The sequence below is a fragment of the Macrotis lagotis genome, chromosome 7, assembly GCF_037893015.1.
Source record: "Macrotis lagotis isolate mMagLag1 chromosome 7, bilby.v1.9.chrom.fasta, whole genome shotgun sequence".
Lineage (NCBI taxonomy): Eukaryota > Metazoa > Chordata > Mammalia > Peramelemorphia > Peramelidae > Macrotis > Macrotis lagotis.
Genome location: NC_133664.1, coordinates 144370969 through 144396920, shown reverse-complemented (window position 1 = coordinate 144396920; position 25952 = coordinate 144370969). Strand labels below are relative to the sequence as shown.

General features: G+C 37.4%; 2 protein-coding genes across 7 annotated transcripts in view; one reads left to right on the top strand and one right to left on the bottom strand.

The window, feature by feature from the left end:
* The window catches only part of LOC141494166 (dedicator of cytokinesis protein 4-like), a 248403-nt gene extending 224378 nt beyond the window's left edge, over window positions 1–24025 (bottom strand). Inside the window, exon 1 of the mRNA XM_074195286.1 lies at window positions 23612–24025. Coding sequence (XP_074051387.1) covers window positions 23612–23648 — 37 coding nt within the window. The 5' untranslated portion in view covers window positions 23649–24025. The remainder of the gene's footprint in view (window positions 1–23611) is intronic.
* A 148-nt stretch (window positions 24026–24173) lies between these two features.
* The window catches only part of ZNF277 (zinc finger protein 277), a 171469-nt gene continuing 169690 nt past the window's right edge, over window positions 24174–25952 (top strand). For 2 of the 6 annotated variants that reach the window (XM_074193898.1, XM_074193897.1), the window contains exon 1: window positions 24399–24875. Coding sequence is in view for 2 of the 6 variants with exons in the window: in XM_074193893.1 (XP_074049994.1) it covers window positions 24311–24392; window positions 25343–25405 (145 nt within the window). In the remaining 4 variants the exon portion in view is untranslated. The other 4 variants (XM_074193893.1, XM_074193895.1, XM_074193894.1 and 1 more) reach the window with 4 other exon arrangements.

Genomic DNA, 25952 nt, shown 5'->3' with positions numbered 1-25952 from the left:
AAGCATTAAATGCCTACTGTGTGCCCAGTTTTGGAATATATAATCCTTGGAATGAATAGCCCTCTCTCCTGATGTCTTTCTTTCTGCATTTCTACAGAAACCATGATTATTCCAACTCTCTTTCTCTTAAACGAAAGCTACAGATTTTGGTTAACATCTGGACCAAACTTGAAATGCAATTTTTTTCCCTTCAATAACATATAGATGCTACAGTTCATTTACATAATGTGTTTTGATTTTATTCTGTGTTTTTTTTTAGTAAGAGGCACTTCCCATTACTTTTCTTCATCCAGCTTTTTCAGAATGCACAAAAATGACCCCACTGTAGGCTATTTTTACAGCTGTCCTGTCCACTTCCAAAATGTCCTGTGTGGAGGAGAAAGTGATGAAGGAAACAATAGCCAAGAGGAAATACCCCGGACCAAGATTCCAAGTAAATAAAATAAGCAGTCACTTGCAGCAAAAAAAAACATTCAGGGGAACAAAATAAGGCCATATCTTTTCATCATTACTTTTGATAAGTGTGCATATTTTTAAGAACACAAAGTTAGATTGTGATATAAATTGCATTCATATCCCAAATCTCAGGCACCACTAGCTATGGGATCATGGGTAAGCCAGTATTCTTATCTGTGTAAAGAGAATAATCACACTTACACTACCAACCAACTACAAAGAGTTATTGGGAAGAAAATATTTTGCACAAATTATAAGTTATATATGAATGTGAGCAAGTTTAGTGGAGAGCAAAGTAGCCTTGAAGCTATAAAGATCTGAATTCAAGTACTGCTTCTGACATATACTGATCTTGAAATCCTTGCAAATCTCAGACTATAAGTTGCCAAGAAGGTGCAATATGCTCTGAGGGCACATGAAAGGAAATGTGCTAATACTAGAAAAATACATGACCTCACAACATCCCATTTCTTTTTCTTCCCTCTCTCAGTGCATATCTGGTTCACTGAATTCTCTTATCTGAACCACAGAATAAGCTTCAATTACAATGACAAGGATATCATTTTTATTCCCTGCAGCAAGTAGGCATGTGGATTAAATGATTAGTTTTGTATGCAATTTGATAAAAAGTGAGTCAAGAAAATTTTTCCAAAAAATAATAATTTATTCTATCACTATTTACCTTTTCACCCCTCACAGAAAATATGTGGAATGCACACACTCATATCACAAGCAATTAAATAAATGGTTTTGAAGAAAATTCCAAACGCACCAACTTTACTCCATGAGTTCAGATAGACATATTTGAACAACCTATTTAACCAATTTTGCCTCTTCTCTAACTGAAGTTGCTGAACCAAATGGCTTTGTCCCTTCCAACTCTATATCTGTGATGTTTGATCCACTGAAAAAGTCACCTGGTAAACAGGGTGATTTAAATTAAAGAATAAAACTATGAGGACTAAGGAGCTGGGTTGTGTTTTCAGGCTTGATTCTTGTTTGAAGGAAAGTTAAAAGTTAAAATCCCTAAATTATTCAATTCCTCAAATCCTGGAAACAAGATGACAAATTCCAATAATACAACTGCTTAAGACAGAGATGGAGATAGGAAATAAAGCGAAACCAGATGCTTTCCTCCCAAATCTCGGGAAACTTTTCCAGATAGTCACTGAGTGATCCTGATAACATTTATAAGCATCATCACCTACAAGAGTCTTAATCAGCAAAAAAGAAGAAAAAAGAAACGAAAACCTAAAGCAACAAGTAAATACACATTAAACCTACTGTATGCCCACCAAAAAATCAAAGATATATCTGTAGAAAATACAATGCTCTCTGAAAAGCAAGGAAACAGGTTGCATGAACAGGAAGTAAGTCAAAAATAACTCCCTATCTATCCTTTGCAGATACACAAGGTCATTGTGCAGTCCATCTCTCACATTCCACAAAACCAAGCTTAATTAGAAGGCTGCAAATAAAAACCAGAAGCTCAATCTTCAGTATTTAGGATACTAGGACAGCTCATTTAGCCTCCGCAAACTCAGGATCTGCCGATGAAAGTAAGACAGCTGAAAGGGGTGATGAATATTAAATTCAGGCATGTATTACTTTAGCACAAGTCTTTTTCCAATTTAGATTCTTTATATTCCATGAACTTTTGACGTGAGATCTCAGTTAGGTAAGCTGACAAGCTGTCAGGGGAGTGAAAAAAAAAGGTAGCAATGTCAACTCTCTGTTCTGCAACAGCCGCACTCCTACAAGCCTAAAAGGAAATGCTGTTTTAAGAGTTTTGAAACTTTTCAGCTCCAACAATGAAAACTTCTGTTAACCATCTTGAGCAGTAGAAGATACAAAATGAACCACTTTCATATAAAAAGAGCTGTTTGCCAATTTAAATTAATTATAAACAAGTAAAAAAGAACATCAACTGTGAAGTATATATATAGTCAAATTAATTTTTTACAGTGAACAACTATAATACGTATACATTTAAAAACTGAGAAGAGAAAAGAAAGTGAAAAAAATGAGAGAGAGGAAGGATGGAAAGCAACATTAGAGAAGTAGAGTTCCCTCTGAAGAAAGGTATGACTAAGTCAGATGTGATTGGTACTGCCAGGTAGGTTGTATAGGTGATAGAGTCAAATCTGGAGTCAGACCTCAGTTCAAATACAGCCTCAGACACTTACTGGCTGTGTGACCCTGGGCAAGTCACCTAATCCTGTTTACTTCAGGTACCTCATCTATAAAATGATCTGGAGAAGGACATGGTAAACTATTCCAGTACCTTCCATTATGTTTCCATAAAGGATAGAATGAAAGTAAATAGACCATAAACCATACATCTATACAAATAAGAGACCTGGGTTCTATTTGTACCTCACCATCTATGTGATAGCCCACCCCACACTTTCTCTCTAAATAATAAGTAGCTTTCCCATGCACAGATCTTTGTAAGAGTTTTCTCATGCTGATACATCATGCAACACAATAAGGTGGGTACAGAAGGTAAATAAGGACAGTGCCTCCCAAGTATTCAATCTGATGACAGGTATGTAAACAGTATAGAAAGATTAAAGCCCAATTACAATCATAAGATGATCTTACTAAAGCATAAGAAAAATCAATTATAAACATTTAAAGTCAAACAATAATGAAAAGGAAGTTTCAAAAGGATTAAAACTTAAATGACATTAGTAAGTTATGTTAAAATTTTCAAATTCAAGATTTTTTCAGATTTTCTTACTATGGTTTCATACTCCCACGATGGAAGCTATACTGTGCTTTCCAGAAGACATCTGGCAAAGGACACCCAGCTGATTTGAAAATTAACATTTAAACTGTAAACTGTTGTTAATGCTCCATTGTATTGTCATCCTGTTGATTCCCAAGTATAGACAGCTTTATCCGGTTGCATAGTGTTAATATGTGATAAGGTTAAATCTTGGTAACACTCTTAGGTGTTAGATTACCCTGAAGTGAAGGGAGTTTTTTTAAGGCATTTAAAAAATAAAACTTCCCCAAAAGCAAGCAATAATATTAAACAAACAAGCACATCAAATAATTTTAAAAAACTATATGGCAATATCTTTCTTTTCCTTAACATTCACAGAAAGGGGAAGTATCAGCTTACTGTTATTCTTTGGAAGTACCATATAAACGTAATAAGTGCATTGCATGTTAAGTATTCTATCCTAGCTGATCAATAGCTATCTGTAATAAGCAGTACAAGTATCACTAGAACATGGGAAGGATATATAATTGAGAGGAATCTGTGATTTCAGCTAAGGGAACACTCTCTCCAACAGAGCAACTTGACATCTTCCATTTCTTACCCAACTTATCAACAACCACCTATAACTTAATAAATTAAGTGCTAGGAAGTTGTCTAAGCCATAGTGAAGTTAACAGATGAATCTAAGGTCATATAGGGTCAAAGGTGGATTTGAACCCTGGTTTGTCAAATCTTAATTGATGTAAGTTGTTTCTAAAAGTAGGGATTACTATCCTCAGATTCTAGATGAGGAGAAAGAGGCTCAGAAAATATGATGTTGCAATTTAATAGCAAATTTCAAATAGCCTCAAACATCAAATAACTGAACCTCAGGTCTTTTTCACCTATACCATATCCTATGTTGGCCCTTCTAGGAGCATGGTACAGTTTTAGAGAAATCTAATATCTAATATTGAAGTTCCCAATTAAGTCAGTATAGCAAAAAAGCAAAAGACATCTGTGCTTACAGAAAGGTGGTTTTTGTTTTCTGTTTTTTTTTTATCAAGTATCTGGATATTCACTTGGGAATTTTGTTTTAATTTTCCTTTTTTAAAACCTATCAATTGTGATGAACCCTAAAAAATAAAGGTCAAATTTATTCCAAATAGGTAAAAATGACTTCTTAAACCTGCATATGCCCTACCTACCTTTTATTTCAAATGTTTCTGGAAATATAATTAAGTTTTTAATTAAAAAAACTCAAATGCCTAAATAATTTTAAATATGCCAAAACACCAAGAAATTACAAAACCCAATACCACAATAATTCATGTGCTACATCCCTAATTACTTCAGTAGTTAGAAAATTACTATTCTCATAAGACAACTCAGGCAATTTCCAAAAAAAAAATATTCTTTTCTGGCTTAATCTAGGATAATAAAAATAAAACTCAAACCTAAGTCATTTTTGCCAACTAAGACCTAAAAAGAAAACCCAGATTACTACAAATGATTAATTTGGATTGCAAATGAACAAAGATTTCTCCTTTCAAAGAGGACCCCCATTTTCTTGGCTTTTAATAAGAGTTTGCTCTCCCTCCCCACAATAGCTGGCAAAACACACACACACACACACACACACACACACACACACACACACACACACACACACACACACACATTCTCTTTCATTTTCACAGCTGCTTCTGTAGAAGTAGGAGGAAGGACAGCCTTCTTCCCCTATGTTTAAATAGGGACAGTGGTTGCCTAGTCTTTGTCTGATACACTACTATGAATGGCAGCCAGAAAGCAAATGGGAAGAGAAGGGCGGGAAGGAGGAGTTTGTTTTTACTTTCAGAGGCTATCATTTTTCAGGTGGAAAATAAGAATATCATGCCACAGTGACATTTTGCCTTGTGTCACAATGATTAATAGTCCTAATTTTTTCCAATTAGGGGAATAAATGCAACCAGTCAGTGAAATTTGACCAGTCTTGCATAGTATGGGCAGCCAATACTCTAAACTGAATGGGAAATGAGATCTTAGATGATGCTTTGCTTTTCTGTACATCTTAAGAGTTTCATTGTATTTCTATCCGTGAGTTCTTTGGGAAAGGCAAAAGCTATTTAAAATAATTAAGGCACTCTCTTTCCAAAATATATTTTCTTTGAATTTTCTTATAGAGTTCAAAATTATAGCTGATAGCTTACAAATGAAATGTTAATAACCTTTGGCAAATTTAGTAGTAGGGATAAATCTGTATCAGAAGGAAATCTTTTTAATACAGCAAAACCAAAGAGAGCAGTTCTATGGAAGTCTAAGCAATTAAAACAAAGACAGCTATAATTGCTAAGTCAACCATTTTTTCTAGTACTTTGTGTGAGAGATTACATGCAGAAATTATCTTTATCTATCTGAACACAAATCAATATCATTACAGAGACAAAACAGTTTCAGAGAGAAAGCACCATTAAACTTTAAGAATAACCTATGAATTAATTTCATAAACTTTTTCTCCTATGAGAGGTCCAATGGGCCACATTCTGGGAAAATACAATGTCATTTGATTATAGAGTATATATATTTAGAGCCTGATTTGGAATTCAGAGACCAGAATTCAAATCCTGGCTTAGTTGCCTACCTACTTTACCTTAAGTAAGTTGTTCAACTTTCCTGGACCTCAGTTTCTTCATTAATACAAAGATGGGATTAAACTAGATGGCCCCTCAAAATCCCTTTCAACCTTAAATCAGTTATCTTAAATTCAGGTAAGAGAATTGTCCAGAAATTATTTTTAGATAAACCTAGCTGCCTCCCTTCACTGAGTATAAGACAAAAGGAAACAATGCTACCTTATCAGATGAATTGGAGAACTATTAAACAATGCAGCACATTCAAGAGATAGGTTTTGCTGAGGTGGTTCAGTGACTAAAGCACTGGATGTGGTCAAGAAGTCCAAAGTTCAAATCTTACCTTAGACATAAGTTTGCTTCAGTTTCCTCAACTGTAAAATGAAAATAATAACAGCATTTGGAGTTGTTGTGAAAACAAAATGCAATAAGAGAAGACACTATAGAAATGCTTGTTCCTTTTCTATCCTTGTATGAGCAAACACAGAGAGGCATGCTTGGTGGATAGTGAGCAGTTCAGATGGAAAAGACAAACTAGACTATGAAGGATAAACTAAAAATATGAAATAAATATAAACTCCTTCATCAGACTTCATCACCTGATCCCTTCATCCGAACTTTTGTCTCCTCCACACACTATGTCCATGTTCCAGCAACACTGGTCTACTTGCAATGTTAGCTATCTCCCATTCCTAGAATACTCTCTCTATATAATCTTCTCTTAAGAGTTTCTCTGCTTTCAAGACTCAGTACAAGGCTCCAGGAAGCCTTTGTAAAGCTATTAATGTCTTTTCCTTTCTGAATGAATGAGTACATACACACAGTCTATATAATATAGTCCATCTCCTTAGATTATATGTTGTTTCCACCCATTAAAATGTAAACTCCTTCAAAGTCAGGGACTATTTTTCCTTTTATTTTTCCTGGTATCCTTAGCATTGAGGCCTGGCACATAATAAATACTTAATAGATATTTAGAGACCCTTGGGTTTGAATTTTATGCAGGAGGCAATATGAAGTCACTGAAATTTTTTAAGCAAAGTAGGGACCTGACAAATGAATGCAAAAGAAAACTTGGATTTGCAAGTGAAATGTGGAGATGATTAAGTAGAAACTGTTAAGAGGATTTTTGTAATCATAGAAATAGGTAGCAAAGAACACCAGTAGTAGGCTGGTAGAAATGAGAATGACTATGACTGGACATGAGAAGTAATTGATGTAGAGGGAAGAGATAAAGGTAGCAGCAAAGTGGTCATTGTGAGAGGCTCATTTATGGTTACTCCAATGAAAAAAACAAAACCAGAAGGAGTTAAGGGTTCAGAGGGAACGTTATATGGGACTGTGGAGACCCACTGGAAAAGTGACTTCTGTTTTAACAGCTAGTCATCTGTAAAGCTTGAAGTAAAATAGATCATTTATAGGTTCTCATTAACCCTGTCACAAAGACTTTTCAGAAGAGACACAGCAACAGAATAAAATTCTTTTTTTTCAGGAACAAATAATTACATTGTATGTCACAAACTGTAAATGTCATCCTAGACTGTAGGAAAAAACTATGTCCAATTGATGCAATTTGGGGCTCAGGTGATGAACAAGGGTTCAAATAGTGCAAGAATTTTACAAAGACTCAGGACTTAAGAGTGATAAGAGGCAGATAAGTTTTATTTCACAGGTGCAAGGTGATTGCCTGCGGACTATCACTGGTAACTAAGCAACTGGGGGGGGACTAGGATTTATAGAGGGGTACAAGAAGTGGCCTATCTTCTGGGAAAGTTATAGGGATCATCAAAGGTATAGTATAAAAGATTATATCAAGGTGTTCAGAAGTAACAAAGGCTCATTTTGGGAAACAAAGAGCTAAGTTTGTTATCATGTTGAACTCTATTTCCCTGTCCTTGTAGATTCCTCCCCCTGAGGCCCTATCTAAATGGCAGAATACAGGATACATAGAGGGCTGTTATCAATTCAAGGTTTGGTATAGAGAGGATGGAAAGCTTTTCCCATGGGGGGGTGGCATAGTTTTTTCTATAATTTACTTCCCACAAGATCAGTATAATGCAGTCCACTATGGAAAGGCACAGAATTTAACAATTTGCTTTCTGCCTAGTATTTTCACAGCAAGACTATTGCTCTCCTAACTGCACTTTATTTCAGACCACAGCTTTGGTCACATCTTCTTTCTTACTACTGCTTGCAACTACACCACCCCCAACCTATGATTTCAAGAGACTGAAATTCCCCATCTCTAACAAGATCTTCCAGCTCTCCTACTCGCTTACTCCTCCTAAACATGTTCTTTTAAATCAACTCAGTTCTTCAAGAAGCTTTTATTAAGCTTCTGCTAAACAAAGGCAAGGAACTCCCTCTTCATCTCCATCTCTCTGAATGTTTTCTTTATGTATCCATATATATGTGTATATATATTTCTTTATATATGTATATGTGTATTTGGTTTTTGCAAGGCAATAGGGTTAAGTGACTTGCTCAAGGTCACACAGCTAGATAATCATTGGTCTGAGCCAGATTTGATTCGAGGGTCAGTGCTATATCCACTGCACCACCTAGCTGTCACATGGAGGAGTAGATTCTAAGCATATAGGAAGACATGAAGATAGTCAATGGAATTCTAAACCTGGCTAACAGCCAGTAGTCTAGCTTAAATAGAATTTACAGCATATAAAAGTAGCATCATGATATAAAGACAGAATGTAGGCTGTGGCCAGATTTTAGAAGGTGCCAAGTATAGGGATGAGGAACTGGTATGTTGCTACCAAACAGACATTCAGTAGTTTCCTCTTTTGATTCTGCCTTCTATCTCTAGGCCTTCCTTATTATGCTAAATACCTGAATATGGAGTAGAGTATAGAAGGGTGAAGAGAGGGAAAGATTAGGTTGCCCTGATCGCCACCTAATGTTCTGTGTATACTTTAGCAAGACCTGTTGACTGAATAAGGGCAACCCACAGTTTCACTGACTTTTTGAAAGGAAAGAAAAAAGAAAGGAAAGGAGAGAGAAAAAGAAAGAAATTAATAAAAAACAGAAAGAAAGTATAGAAATAAAGAATAAAGAAAGAAGAAAGGAAAGAAGAAAGGAAGCCAGCACTTGGTTAACTAAAACTATTTATTTGGGACTTATATTTATTCCTCCACAAATTTCTTGTAAAAAAATGAGAAAACTACATCATTATTATTTCCTTTGTCTAGTCTTAGAAAACATTTAAAAAAAAAGACAACATGTTGTTCATTAAACATAAGTTCAGCCAAGGCTGGGGAGGAAATCCTTCCCGAAAGGAAGAGAAAAAAGAAAAAAATACCTTCCAACTATTTAAATTGCAGTTCAATTCAGGTGTTTCTATTGTACTTGAAGACTAGTCATTCATTGCTGCTGTCTACCTCAATCAGGGTGAGGAGAATTTCCCTCCCCCCCAAAAAAAAATTCTATTCTTTTGAAGAAGGATTCTGAGTTGGCCAGGATATGAGACACTCCATCAGAGAACAATTTCCTCAGGCACACATCTAAACTATAGAGTCATAGAAAGGCACATCAGCATCTTCATCTCAAGTCAAAATCTACACTTTAAAATTTTACAAGAAAAATATAACTGCCTCTTCCAGAACACCAACTAATTTTTCTAAAACAAGCAAACATGTCATATAATACCCTAAGAAAAGTAAAGGAAGCCACATTATGTTTCTTGGAGTCCAGCATACTGCTAAACACATATTTCAGGAACTTTGTGTAGATTATTTCAAGTTTCCAGTGTATGTCCCTTGGAAGAACTAAACTAATATAAAAAAACATGATTTTTCTCTTCTGCCTCTTTCCCAAGGACAGGTCTGTTCTCTGGGACTAGAATTTTCTTACTTCCCCACTTCTGCCTCTTCAAGATTTAATTCAAATGTCACCTAGTTTGTATCAATTGCCCATTACTGAGGTACACACTCATATTAGAAACTTAACCGTCATATACTTCAAGTTGGCTCCAGCACCCTTGCTTTCTTTCCTCTCTGAAAGTATATACATAATAAATGTTAGATGAATGAACCCAGTACTCTGTTCAGAGAAGCAGAGTTCCTCAATACCAGATCACTTACATTCTAGGTGTTCCATGACACTGTCACATTTCCAATTGTTTTTTGTTCAGAATGTTTGACTTTTCATGACCCCATTTTGGGAGTTTTCTTGACAAAGATGCTGGAAAGGTTTGCCATTTCTTTCTCCTGATCATTTTACTGTTGAGGAAACTGAGGCAAAGTTACTTGTCCAGGGTCATACAGCCTGAAAGTATCTAAAGTTAGATCTGAACTCAGGAAAATGAATCTTTCTGATTCCAAGCTGCCCCCAAATCTCCAATATCTACTAAGAATAGCAAGCTGATTTAGCATATGGATTCTCTGATAATTTCAATTATTCAAATCCCTGCTCACCCTCAGGGCAAAAGCAATAGTCTTAAGAAGAAGTACCTAGAACCTTGCTAGACTCTTATTATAATTATAATATAGCAAGTAGCAGCACCTAGAAAATGGAACAAGGAAACATTGGATTGTTTCCTGGTTCTGTAGGTCATCAGGAGATGAGAAGGAAGGTGTGAAAAGAATAGTCCAATAGGTTTATTCTTCAGGAAAGTGACATGCAGTAAAACTATTAAAGGAAAAAAACTGAGTATCTGACAAGTGTATGACCAAGGCTGTAGGATGGGGAAGGAAGGGGGTGGGGGGGGGGGGGTAGATACAAAACAGACAACCTAAGATTGTAAACAGCAGCTTACACTAAAACTGTAGTGCCTACTCAACAAGCTCCCAAGGGCAAGGAATAGATTCATTTAACTCTTCTGTCAGACTAGACAATCCCTTACAAAGTGAGGCTATTTCATTTGCACCCTCATAACAGCAAACCAGAATCTGACCAAACTGTCTTACTTGATCTAAGCACCATGACAAACTTCTCCAAAATACTCCTGGGATAAAAACTCTAAGTATTTAACAAAAAAAAAAAAAAAAAAAAAGAATGTAAGGAGGGGGCTGGAGTGAAGAATTCACAATATAATAAAATATGCGGACTTAATTCTCAAGCTGAAACCCCCTGAGTGCTTCATAAAGGGTGTTGAATTTTTATTAAACGTGAATTTATTTCATAGCTTTAGAGAAGAGATGAATATTCTTTTTTTCCCCACAAAATGAATCTAAAAAGACAGTGTATTTGGCCCAAAGTGACTATAACAATGGGTGAGAGAGGGTGTTATGCAGTAGCAGTATCACATGCAAGCAAATTATTTTAGAGAAGAAAATTGGTTTCAATTTATAACTCTGAAACAGGGAACTTTATAAAGTTGAATGACAAACTGAAGTCAGCTGCTCTGGGTACAACTCATCCCAATCAATCCTTTCATCCAAAGGAAATGCCCTATACCTCTACTTTACATATATTCAAAGCACTTTATCACAATAAAAATTTTTTTTCAGCAGTGTCAAGTCACCTCTGATAGGATATCAAATGCAGTATACTCCATTTGACAGAAAGAACACTTAATTTGGAGTCTGGGGTGCTAAGTTCAAATTCCAGTTCTACTCTTACTAGGCATTATGAGTATGAGTCATTCTTTTAAATGTGCCTCAGTTTCTTCATGTACAAAAGGAGAATAACAATATTTGCACCACCCACATTACAGACAGTAGGTGTGTGACACTGAGCAAGTCACTTACCATGTCTCAGCCTCAGTTTCCCAATCTATAAAATGAGAATGATAATAGCTACCTCACTTTGTCTTTGTGAAGATTAATTGAACTAGCATATTGCAAGCACCATTTAAATGCCAGATATTATTAATAGCATGGATCCTGAATAGGAAAGCACCTTAAAACTCAGCAGCCTCATCTCATGGAGAAGAAAAATAAAGGCCAGAGCAGTTGTGATTTATCTAAGGCCACATAAGAAAGAAGGATCTGAGTCCATATTAAAAATCCAATCATTTCAGCCTTAAAAACACAGCACATTTTCCATGTTTATAAAAAAAATGCTTTACAAACATTTAAGTGCTGAATTTGGTAGAAACTGGTGAGTCTTTAGAGACTGTTTGCATATTTACCCCAGTATTCAACTATGGAAGAATATTTTCTTAAGGTTATCATGGCTCTGGAGTCAGAAGCTCCAAATTCAAATCCTGACTCTAATGCATATTACCTTTGTAATCCTGAAGAAGTAATGTAAACAGCTGCCCTTTGATCCCTTGCAACTTGAGATTTATTGCTTTAATATGAACACATAAGCTGTAGGAGGAAGAAGTTTGAATTCTGCTGACTAAAATGTTACTTACACATTCTGTTGTTCAGCATACTTTTTGGAAACCTCAAAAACATGTGCAATCTGGCATAAAATTTTTGTTTGGGTGGCAACTTCACAAAAATAGAAATAAGTAGCACCTTAGCCAGAAAATACACTGATGAGAAAGAAAATTTTATTCTTTTAAGAAAAAAGTAATAAAAGTTTATATATTACCAATTTTTCAAAGATCAATGGCAGAACTTAGTTCTGTGAGAATCAGAAGATAGATGGTACAGTGAACAAATTGATGGACATAGAATCAGCAAGACCTGAGTTCACATCCAGTTCCCACATTTAATAACTTTGTGATTCTGAGCAAGATACTGAACTACTGTTAGACTTCGTTTCATAATCCATAAAACTGAAATAAGATTAGTATTTACTTCCCAGAGTTGTTGTGAGCATAAAATGAGATCATATTAGTAAATTTTTGAAAATCTTAAAGTGTTGCTAATAATTATTACATCTATTCTTATAATCCTGAATATATGCAATATGTATGCATATACACATGCACACACACACACACATATACACACAAAGAAACAAAATGATAGCTACTCTATAATTAGGTATAGCTATGTGATAACAGTAGATAGTGTACCAGGTCTGGAGTCAGGAAGGCCTGAGTTCAAATCTAACCTCTAGAACCTTATAAACTGTGTGATCCTTGATAAATCATAACACCTTCTGCCTCAGTTCCTCAACTATAAAATGAGCTGGAGAAAAAAAATGGTCAAACAGTCTAGTATCTTTGTCAAGAAAACCCTTTCAAAATGGGATCACAAAGAGTCAGACACAATTGAAATAATTTAACAACAGCAACTCTACAGTTGGGAAAAGGTCCTTTTTATCTACTCTACATCCAAAAATAATACAAGGCTATATAAACTGGGTCACCAACCAAATACACCACTAATAAGAGGAGGGATAAACCGACTTCAGAGATAAATTTGATTGTATTTCATCTACATTTTTGATAATTCAATTCATTAAGTGAATGAATAATGTGCTTGTCATCCTTTGTATAGAAAGGTGACACCACTGTCCCACAGTCAATAGAACATCCACTTTGAAATAATTAATTTTCCTGAAATGGTTCCCAGTTTCACATTGTATTATTCACTTGTTCTTTCTCATGACAAAAGACTGGTAGAAAGTAGAAGAGCTGTTTTTCATGACTAACTGCCCTATTTAGGGATAGAATCCATGATCTTAGCCTCATTAGGATTATAGTCATAGAAATAACAAATTCAGATTTTCATGGGGAGTCCAACAGCAAACTGAAGCTTGAATCCCCTCAACAACACCCCAACAAGTGGTCATCTGACCCCTGCTTGAACACTTTACAAAAACTCTTTCAGAAACTTTATCCTCATTTGATCCTCACAATAGTTCTGTGTTGTAATCAGGACAATTGAGTTTACCACTCCAGCTTATTTAGAAAACAAGTCACATAAGCCATCTTGTTCCTTTTAATTACAATCAACAAACTTGGTCAAATGGAGGAGCTAATGCCAAGAGGCATGCTCTCCTTTGGAGTCCCACAACTGATAATGCATCCCAGTGAAATAGATTGTGCTTTCTTTTCTTAAAATCAATAAAAAGCCTTTTTTCCATGAGAAATAAAACTTAAGTGTAAATGATCAATATGTAGTTGATTGATCTCATTACCTTTTTTTAAGTGCAAGGAAGAAGAGATTCCAGAAATTCAAGAGGCACCTTTCTTAAAAGTTAGAATAACTTAGAATAAAGAAATGTATTTGTCTCATTATTAATAAATAATATTTTTTCTTTTGGCTCAAATCAGAACCAAATTCATGTTTAGAAGGCTCTTTAAGTATAGTAGAAGGTGTTTAAGCACAGAATACTTGCCAGTCATATGCCTAAAATAATCGTAATCTGATTATTTGTTCTCTAAGTTTACAAAATCTACTATGTACAATATTTCCTCAGTAATGTAATTCAGATAATACAATGAACTAATGATTTTCTGAAGGCAGAAAAGATATTATTACTAAATATTTTGAATCAATTTCTATTAAAATTATTTGTTTTTTTCAGTTAATAGTATTTTATTCTTTTCCAATTATAACTGTAAAAATAGTTTTCTGGGATGGCTAAGAGCCACAGTGGACAGAGCATTAGCCCTGGAGTCAAGAGAATCTGAGTTCAAAGCTAACCCTAGACACTTAATACTTACTAAGCCATGTGACCTTGGGCAAGTCACTTAACCCCACTGTCTTGCAAAAAAAAAAATCCAAAAAACAGATAGTTTTCAACATTCATTTTTGTAAGATTTTGAGTTCCAAACTTTTTTTTCTTCTCCCATCTATCAATATTATTTGTATAAATGACTACCGATCTTGAGTAACTACATATGACAATCATATCTTCTGAGTGAAAGGGCTACTTTGGATACCCAAATACTGCCTAACCTATATAGGCTAACATGTAAAAAATCTATGATTTTATAACCCCCACCCTTGAAGATGGCAACAAATATGTAATTTGGTAGATGAGTCATAAAAATGTCCACTGCTCAAGAGTTTAAAGTGAAGGAACTTGCTCAAGAATTTCTACATAGTATTAGGCAGTGCTTTAACTTAAGTAGGATTCCTAATTACAAAATTCAGCATTCTATTCATTATGTCCATTATGTCCCTCCATGTAGAATCAGATAGACTAATTGAACTGTGATTGCGACTAATAGTATATGAACATTTTCAGAGGAGTTAGCAGGGGTGAAAAGAGAAATAATTCTTAGAAGAGTTCTGGAAGAGGCGAGTTCATTGAAATTCTTAAAATTTTATCCTGCTTACATGCCACTTCCTCCAAGAATCTTTCCCAGATCATTTCTTTCATAGAAATTAAGCTCCAAAAAAAAAAGCTCAGTTTAAAACTTCCTAAATTTATACTGTTAAATTTATTTTTTCTACTAATTTTAAGTGGGGGGGAAGAAAAAGGAATAATTGAAATAATTTTTTTAATTTAGGATGAAAAAAATGAAGAATTATTTTCTAACCATAAAGGGAAAAGTTCACAATTAAATTTATTTTATATTTTTAAAATTCTTTTTTTTATTATTTTTTTTTAGGGTTTTGCAAGGCAAATGGGGTTAAGTGGCTTGCCCAAGGCCACACAGCTAGGTAATTATTAAGTGTCTGAGATCGGATTTGAACCCAGGTACTCCTGACTCCAGGGCCGGTGCTTTATCCACTGTGCCACCTAGATGCCCTATTTTTTTAAAATTCTTAATTCAATCCAACAAATATTTAAGGATCTTCTATAAACAAGGCATTACACTGGAGCTGAAAAACAATGTAATACCTGACTCTAATTATTTTGTCCACTCACAAATGTAAGGAAATAGCTTTAAGACAAATAATGTTTCAATATGAGGACAAATGCCCTATGCTTAATATACTACTCCATAACAACTTTCCTACTCACTTCTTGTAACAACTTGGAGTTAGATTGTAAACATTTTGTGAGTGGATACTGTTTCATTCTTTGAACTTGTCAGTTAAATCAGCAAACATTTAATAAATGCTTACCACTTAGCACAATGGCTAAATTCTGGACATAAATGCCTGGGAAATAGGAGATGTTAGTAAATACTTGGTGATTGATTAATTGATTCCTAACACTTGTAGATACCTCACTTATAATTACCAGTTTAGAATTATGGATTCAGAGATGCATAGATCTTAGAGGTCACCTCACACCAATTCTCCTTTTATAGATGAGGAAATCAATGCCCATAGCAGTAAAGTTACATGCCACAGAGATAGTAAGCAGTAAAGCCAGGATTCTAATCCAGGTCTTCTAACCCCAAATTCAGCATTCATCCATTCTACCACATTGGACTGCTTCCCTCTTTATATGTACAACAATCAATCAACAAACATGTTAACTCTTGTTCCAGGCATCTCTGTAAGGAACTAAGGGTATAAATAAATATGTGTCTTCTCTCTCCTAATAGATTCTGAATTCCAGGGATTTAGGTCCTTTAATTTCCTATCAAATAGTATTTCATATACATATGGATTTATAGTCATCTATACAATATTTCTTTCTCCCTCTACTAGTTTAATATTTCTCAGGCTCAACTATATTGTTCGGAACATTTTCTTCACAACAAATCTGTGAGGTAGGAAGTATCCATTTTTGTGGATGAAGAAACTGAGGTTCAGTAATGTTAAAGAATTTGCCTATCCAGAAACCAGGTATAGACCAACATCTCACATCATATACCAAGATAAGGTTAAAATGGCTACATGATTTAGATATATAAAGGGCAATACAATAGGATAATTAGGAAAACATGGAATTATTTACTTCTCAGATTTGTGGAGAAGGGAAGAATTTAGGACTAAATAAAAGAAAAATGCAAAATTAAGTGCAAAAATGAATAATTTTGATTGTAGTAAATTAAAATTTTCTGCACAAAGAAAACCAATGCAACCAAAATTAGAAAGAAAGCAGATGATTTGGGGGGAGGAGAATTTATACCAAGTTTCTCTGAAAAATGCCTAATTTCTCAAACATATGAGAACCAAATCAAATTTATAAGAATTCAAGTCATTCTTCATTTGATAAATGGTGGAAGAATATGAACAGGTAGTTTTCAGAAGAAGAAATCAAAGTTAACTATAGTCATATTTAAAAATGCTCTAAATCACTATTTCTTAGAGAAATGCAAGTTAAAACAATTAGGGTACCACTCAATACCTATCATAGTGGCTAATATGACAGCTAAGGAAAATGAAAGATCTAGAAGGGAATGTAGGAAAACTGGAACACTAATGCACTGTGAGTAGAGTTATGAATATGAACTAAGCCAACCATTCTGAAAAACAATTTGGAACTATTCCCAAAGGGCAATCAAATTGTATATACCATTTGATCAAGTAATATACCACTACTAGGTTTATCTCCCTAAGAGATTTTTTTTTAAAAAAGGAAAAGGATCTATTTTTTACAAAAATATTTAAAGCAGTTTTTTTTTGAAGCTGAGAATTGGAAATTGAGGGGAATACTCTCATCAACTGAGGAATGGCTAAACAAGTTATAGCATATGATTAAAAAGGAATATTGTCATGCTAAATGAAATGATGAGAAGGCTAATTTCAGAAAAACCTGGAAAGACTTACATGAACAGATACTGAGTGAAGTGAATTGGTTCCAGAAGAACACAATAACAGCAATATTGTACAATGAACAATTGTGAATGATTTAGCTATTCTTAGCAATACAGTAATCCAAGACAATTTCAAAGAACTCATGATGAAAAATGCTATCCACTTCCAAAAGATCTAATGGAATACAATATAAAAATAGCTTAATATTTTTCAGTTTCTTTAATTCTTTAATCTTTCTCTTTTTGGTTTGATTTTCTTCCATAAAATGACTAATAAGGAAATGTTTTATATAATAGCACAGATGCAATCTATATGGGATTGTTTACTTTCTCAGGAAGAGGGAAGGGAGGAAGGTATAAAATTTGAAACTCAAAACAAAAAACACAAAGCAAATGTTAAAAATTGTGTTTATATGCAATTGAGGGAAATATAATTTTTTAAAAATAATTTGCCCATAGTCATACAGCTGCTAACTATTGAGACAGATCCTTTTGACTTCACATACAAGGTTCTTTCTACATCATTCTGGAGGGTAAGGATCAAGTTATCAGGCTCTCCCAGCACCAAGCATAGTGCATTGTACATTTAGTTGTTGATGGAAGGATGAATGAATGTATGAATAAACTAATAGAGAACTTTTATGTTAGTCTCCTCGTAAGAAGTCTCTCATGAGACTGTGGCTCTACCCATCCCCCCCCCAATTGACTTTAAGCAAATCAAAACCTCTTTAAGGTAATTTTCTTTTCTGTAAAATAGGGATAATAATACCTGCCATTCCTACTTCATCCAGTTGCAGTAATAATCAAACCAGAAAATATGTGAAACTGATTCGGAATTTCAAGGGTTATATAAATGTTATCTTTTAACATCAGGATGACCCTCAGTGACTATTATTTATTATTAAAATTGTTAACCATAGGTTAAGTTTAAATGATTAATTATAATCATCTAAAATTCTGGCACTTCAAGAATTATCCTTCAATAAAGTAGTAAAAGAAGGCAGAATTATTGATCTATTGTTTGAAAAGTATCTCTAACTTGGTCCCTCTGAAAGAATTGTCACTTAGAAAGGAGCTGTAAGAAAAGGAAATCAATAGAATAATCTCAAAACAGACAATATACTAAACCAGATGCATCATTCACCATTCTAATGTCTTCAAACCAATTAGTGAGATTTTACTAAGAGATAGAAATCATTTTTCTCTCTACTGCTTAAGAGAAAATTCAAAACTATTCCTGCAACAATAGGCTCTTTCTGAATGCTACTTTCACATAGCATTACAACCACATATTTCTTGGATAAAAAAAAGTCATGAAATCATGAAAATTTTTTAAAGCTTTAAAATGAGTTTGCAATAGCAATAAACAAAACTAAAAGAAAAATTATGCCCTCATTATTATCTGCAAGGAAAAGAATATAATCACATTTTCATTTTGAAGGAAACAACTCTAAAATTATTTTTATAAAGAGGCAGTTATTAATTCTCTGTTACAATAAAAGGACTTTAAAAAGAAAAACCAGTTAAATTCATTAAAGCATTTCTACTAAATAACTTAAATTTAAATAGTGTTTTTAAGAGTTTATAGAGTCTTTTCACTCCAACAACTTTGTGAAGTTAATAAAGCAGCCCTATCCTACCTTTTTTTTTACAGATGAGAAAACTGATCTTCTCAGGGGATAAGTGACTTGTCCAAGGTCATACCTACCACAGAGCTGTTCAGATCTGATCTTCTGACTTTAAGTCTTATACTCTTTCATTAAGAGCATACTTTCCTCTCCCTGGAAAATACAGGCATGTATTTTTGATCACTTTGTATGTTTATGAACTCCTGAAAAGCAGATACTCCACCTAATTTTAAATATTTATCTCCCCCAATACCCAGCAGAATATATAGTTCATAATTTTAGTGACTTCCCTCTGTTGATTATTTCTAATTTATGCTTTATAAAGTTTGTTTGTATATAGTTGTTCATATGTTGTCTCCCTCAGTAGACCCTGACCTTCTTGAGGATAGGAATTGTCTTTTATCTTTGTAGCTATCCCTTGGCTGACCTAATAGATTGTTATATTAATGAATTAATGAATGACTAATAATAATATTAATGTAGATCTCAACAATAGTACTGTAGTGAAGGTAGTATTCAGTAGATGCTTTATGTACAGGATTAGACTATTAACTCTGAGATGGTATGCATAGAATGCATTTTTACCTGTTTTACCTGTTATGTTAATAGCTTCACACTGATTCATCCTTAATCCCTTGACAAAAAATTTAGAAGTGCTGTCTATGGTCATAGGAAAGAAAAAAAATAACTAATTCACATGGGAATATTAGAGACAACAAAATAACTCATCTATATATAGTGCTTTAGAATCACAAAGTATTTTTACCTGCTATCTCATTTGAGCCTTACAACAACACTGTGAGGTAGACTGGGCAAATTTTATTAACCCTATTTTACAGGTGATAAAAACTGAAGCTTAAAAAGTTTAAAAATGGCAAAGTCTTCTTCAAACTCAAACTTCTTCATCTGCAGTCTTTATTGTAGACCAGGATGTCTCTTCATTATAGGTATCAACACAGCTGGCTGCTGAATGAATCTTGCCTTCAATGCTCTGAACTCTTTCTATGGATAATCCCCACTTACACAGAGAAAGAAGGTGACCTCTTTATCTCTTTAGCTCTGTAAAATTATTCAGTTCCCAGGAAATCAGAAAACATTGGGGGGGGTGGGGTAGAAGGGCACATGCATATGCTTTACTCAATTATCAGTGGAACTTCTCTTGGAAAGGATCAGACAGACTGTGAAAGTGAGCAACTGCCACCTGGCTCTTAGCAGTCCCTCCAAGAAACCAGGTGGTTTTTGCTTAGCTCTTCATCTTGTTTAAAAATCATTTTTGGCATGCCATGGGAAAAGTACATACCACAAAGCAAGCTTGCAAAATGTAGATGATCTTTCTAAAGGGTACATATGATTGTAAGGAAATTTAAATCATCATATAGTTTGACCTCTTTATCTTACAAGTAAAGAGACTTTTAAATCCAGCAAAGTTACTGACTTTACTAAAGCCACAAAGCTAATTGATCTGTGGTACTTCAGTTCAATGCTCTTTTCCACTCTACTAACAAGCAGAATTGCTCAACTTAAAACAAACTCATTTCACATCAATAACTTTTTTAATCAGTCTCAAAAAGGAAGAATTAGATCATGCTCAGAAATATAGCTTGATTCTTATCTTACAAAATTTTTCAATTTCAGACAATTCAGATTGAAGCCACAACATGACAGGATGTCCTATTGCCCAGGTAAGAAAATTTACATTTCTAATCCATACAGATAGATATAGATATAGATATAGATATAGATATAGATATAGATATAGATATAGATATAGATATAGATAGGTATAGATATAGGTATAGGTATAGGTATAGGTATAGGTATAGGTATAGGTATAGGTATAGGTATAGGTATAGGTATAGATGAGATATATACAGATATAGATATATAGATATAGATATGGATATAAATATAGATATGGATATGATATGGATATAGATATATAGATATAGTATCCCAAAATAGAGAATATGTGTATATTTGTGAAATGTTAGCACAGCTTATAAAAAGTCACCTGTTTTCTATATAGACATACACAGATTGCAGTAGAAGTGTTAGATTTTCCCAGGTATCAGAATGACTACTTTAGGTTGTAAAAGATCAATTTATTTCAATCAGTGACAGAAAAGAATGACAATTGGATCAAGAATTGCTAAACTTGGATAACCACAAAATACCCTCCCTCCCTGGGGGATTATGAGGGCTACAGAAAACACACATTTATCAAGGGTAAAAGGGAGAAGGAGGAGGAGAAACCTTGAAGCACTGACAGCCACAAATAGTGCTCTCCATGGTGAAGAAAGCTCTGCATGCTGGGGTATCCTAGCAAATTTTTCTGGGCACTCCAAAAAATTCTAACAGATGGATGGTGAACAACTAAGCAACCACAAGCCAAATGCTAGAAAAATAATAAAAAAACATTATTAGCCCTCAAAGGTTTGCAGTATAAATGACAAAGGGAAGCAATCATTCTGGCAAGAAACATTCATCTTTCCACTCTCCCCCTTCCTCTGTCACCTTTTCCCCACTCAGAAAAGTGGCCTCCAAATCACAACTATCACCACACAAATCTGAGTGCTTTGCAGCTTGAGATACTTGACTGATAATAGCCTGTTTGCCACTCCAGGAAACCCCAGAGTGGTTTAGAAGACCCTGCCCATAGCTGGAAAGAAAGGAGAGCAGGAGACCTAATCGATACTAGCAACCCAGCTGTGACCTGGCACAGAAAGAAATAAAGAAAATGAATCCCATCGATAATCTCTATAATTTAACACTTGGAAGAAAGCAACATCTGGGATCAACTCCAAATGGGCCGGGGTTGCCCTGAATGGGGCTTGGTTTCCTGACTAATTGTTAAAGCCGGTGCAATGAGATGATCCTGTGATGATACCCTCTTCCTCCGGCTCAGAAACAAAGACAAACTCTTCAGGCTCCAACCTAAACCGGGGAAAATAGAAAAGCGACCCAGGAAAAGAAGAAAGCTGTAAAGTCCAACACACTCCAAAACGTCCAGAAGAAACTATTGTCTTGCAAACCATTCAACTCGGCGGAAAGCCGAAAGGAGGCTTTTAATAGGTCATGCAAAAGACGAGATGACTTTGTTTAATCACTTCACGAAGTCAGTTCAGAGGGCTCCACGGTCCTTCCCCCAGGCAAAAACTGGGAGTGGGGGAGTAAGAGGGTCCCCAGTGAAAATGTCTCCCACAAACAGCACTTTGATCTTTCTTTTTTAATTGCAGGAAACGAATGGGAGGGAGAAGAAAGCAGATTTTTCACAGTATCCATATCTACAGAGATCTGCCCTTTCCAAAAGCACTGCCTGGCGGCTGTAGATGGCAGATAAGAAATAAGGGGATAATAGATAAATTCAATTAAGATTCTGATCTCGGGGAGACTTTCAGGGTCGTGATTAGCCAATTTGTGTTTCAGGACCTTTACTGCAAACCCCATTTCTTAAAAGAAAAAAAAAAGCAAACCCTGAAAACCCAGAAGTGGAGGGGGATGGGGAGGAGGGAAGAACCCAGCTTAATTTAAACAAGAACGGGAACTCTAGTCCATATTAAATGGGAGGAGGGAAGGGACGGGAGAATCCAGTGTTCATCAGTCAACATTAATGTCCTTTGTTGTTCACCTTTGCACAGAGGAACGAGTGTTACTGTTTGCCTTTTTCTCAAAACGTCAAAGTCAGCCAGGTCCTTCCTTAAAAACGTGCCCTCCTTCCTCCATCTGACCCACGGATAGCCCTAGCTCACTCACTTGCCAGCCGACCAATCCCCCCCCACCCAAAACAAGAAAAGCCCCACCCCGCTCCCGGCTCCCCGAAATGACCCTGGGATGGGACCGGACGCAGCAGCCAGAAGTGAAAATATCACCAAGTCTTCGTTCCTTTTCGAAAGGCAAGGAACGGGGAAAATCCAAATGAAATTCATACAGAAACTCTCCCAGCGCCAAAACACACTTAATACAAAATACAAACAAAAATATGCGGATGGCGGGGAGGAGAAGGGCGTTAGGGAAGGAAATAGAGCGGGCTCAGTCTCCTGTCAGAATTGCTCCTTTGTAGATTACTGCACATTTTGCACTCTGAGGATGTAGATGCGAGCCAGAAGGAAGGGTTTGCCTTCCCCTTCTGAGGGTTTTTTTTCCCTCCCCTTCCTCTCTCTCTCTCTCTGTCCCCAAGCCCTCCTCCCGGGAAATCTCTGCAGCTGATTGTCGTTTCGGATCCTGGGATGGGGGGGGGGGGGGGAGGCAGAAGAAGAAGGGGAGGATTAAGAAAGGGGCTCGCCCTTTCCCTGGCAACTTGACACACACATGCACCCATCTCCACTTCCAAACTCCAAGACGGAGAAGAGAGTAGACAAGGCAGAACTGGTGGATCCGTTCCCTTGGCATCGCCAGCCAGCGGATCTGGAAGGAAGGGGAGGGGAGTGAAGGAGGGGGAGGGTGCGTGGGGTTTTGTCGGGGCGGGCGCGAGCCCCCAATCCAGAGAGTTGGGGGGCGGGCGGATGTGTGTATGTCCTCCCCCCTACTTTGAAAGGCTCTGCATAGCACCGTATCATGGCAAAAGAGGGAAGCAAACGGGAGACTATATCATGCCACAACTGTCCATCTCCAGCCTCACCTAAATATAAGGGGGGGGGGGCAAATAACGAGAGCAGAAAAGAGGAGAAAGAGGGAAATTGCAGGCACAGGAGAGAGATAAAAGTTCGCCCGGAGAAAGACTCACCTACGCCGTATTTCTCGTGCTCTGTAGGTATCCACATGGCTAAAGGAAGATTCTGTTGTCCCTCTCTTATTTCTCTTCTTCCCCCCACCCCTCTCTCAGGAGCTCAAAACAATAAACCAGAAGCCAGAGTAGCAGCAGCGGCGGCGGCGGCGGCGGCGGCGGCGGCGGGACTGAGGCAGCTCAGCGCTCTCAGCCCTGGAGCCAGAGGAGGGAGAAGGGTCAGGACTGGAGCCTGCCCAAGCGCTGACACTGCGCGGGCTGGGCTGCCTACTGATGCTGCTGAGGCTGCTGCCGCTGCTCAGCCTCTTCGCAGCTTCCTCAGACGCGCTCCCGGGGATTCAGACGCGCAGGCATTGTTCTGATTCACTGAACTAAGCGAACACGCCGGGGCACTCTCGGGCGCACCGCCCCCACTGCCTTCCTCCACTCCACTCCCCCTCCTCCTCCTCCTCTGCACCCGCAGATGCATGATGGGGAGTGTAGTTCCCCACCTCACTCCAGTGAAGGGCCACCCGAGCCGATGGGGTGGGGCCCAGGAAGGACCCTCCCACCCTCCCTGCTTCGGATCTGCTGCATAAGAGCTGCTTGTGGCTACCTCTGGGAGAGGAGTAAAGGTTGCATTTGGGGGGTGGGGTGAGGTGTAAACTGGAGCCCTGGTTCTCTGAGGAACTAGACCCCCACCTCCCCAACCCCAGTGGAATGGCTTCTCCCGGGACGGAGGGGGCTGCCTGTGGACCAGAAGGTGCCGGCAGCACCCGCAGCCGCAGATTCAGGGATGCAGGTGAGTTTGGTGGCCCCCTGCAGCAGGGCCCTTGGTGCCCGTGGCTTTAGTTCTCTTTCCCGCCCTCTATGCCAGTCGTCCCTGCTGCCACACAAACCCTCGAGTCAAACTGACAATCCAGAAAGATCTTGACAGAGCCTTAAAGCCTGGTCCCTCCTCAGCCACGTGTGTGTGGGGAATGGCGCTGGGAGCCGGGGGAGGGCAGGAGGCGGAGGCGCATATTTGGCAGCCTGAGAGTGGGAGGAGAAAGGAGGAGGAAATGCCACCTCTCCTCCCCTGGGCTGGTAGGGAACCCTCTCTTGGATCATCCCTCCCGGGCTTGGAGTAGCACCCATCCTTCGCTCCTGCCCATTCAATCGCTTCGGGTGCCTTTGGATCAGATCGGAGCGTGTGTTTAGGACATTGGAAACTCCCAGCTTCCCTTTGCTCAGCCTTGACGCTTTCTGTGCCTTGTTTGGTTTATTTGCGTCTTGCACCTTCCAGGTATGGAAATGTTCATTCCTGGACGTTTCTATAGTGATCTCTAGCAGTTTCCTCCCGCGGGGACAGAAGTTTGTGTGAGATGACGTCTCTGGGTCCTCTGCTCGGAGGACCTGGGAGAGTCGACTAGGGCTGCTGGTCAGAAATCCTTGGACCCGACGGAGGGGGAGGGGGGGAGAGCACTTGCCCTCTTCCTCAGAGACCATTCCGAGGGCTCTGGATTTTTCAGGCCCGACTTTCTTCCCCGTTCCCAGTTCGTGGCTTTGGGTCCTCTGGAGAACTTGTGTATATTGTCACTAACTAAAACTCCGGGAGGAGCTCCCTGGCTGAGAAAACTACTTTGGGGGGGAGGAGCCTCGTGGATGAGAAACTCCATTTGGGGGAGGAGTCTTTTCGGGGATCTTAGAAGCAGAATTCTAAGGAACAGCAGAGATCCTTTTAATTCAGCCCCCCTCTTTTTCCTGGTGTAGAAAACAACTGCTACAACCACAACCGAAAGGAGGAGGAGAGGGAGTCAAATTACTGGCCCAAAGGTACAGCAGTAATGAATGTCCGCTCCAGTTCTGCCCTCTGCTCACCAGTCCCCAGAGTGTTTTCCCCCTGCCTGGATTCTTCCTCCTTTCCCCAGGACTAAAGGACTGTCTCCAGGAAACAGAGGAGCAGAGGAGCTGTAATAGTAACTTGCAACTTACCATGGGGGGGGGGGGGGGGTTAAGAGTTATTTTTGTCTGGCCAAAATTTGGCCCATCTCTGCTGGAGGGTTTTTTTTTTTTGCTTTTACATTTAATAATCTTGTGGTCAAAAACTGAGTTCATCTCATCCCCAAAAGTTAAAGTGCTATTACTTGCCACTTCTGTTATCAAAATTCCCTAACCCTGAAATTATTTTTTAAAATGCCCTCTGTCAGTACTATCCATCTTAGACTGGCTGCTGAGTCAAGTATTTATCCACCTCCCTATCCTAGACAGTTAATTATTGAGTTATTTGGCATTCATTTTGGTGGACCGAGTGCTTGACCCAACTCTCATTTGGGGGAAACATGTAATTATAGTTCTCTAGATGCTAGCCTCTCAAGGTTAT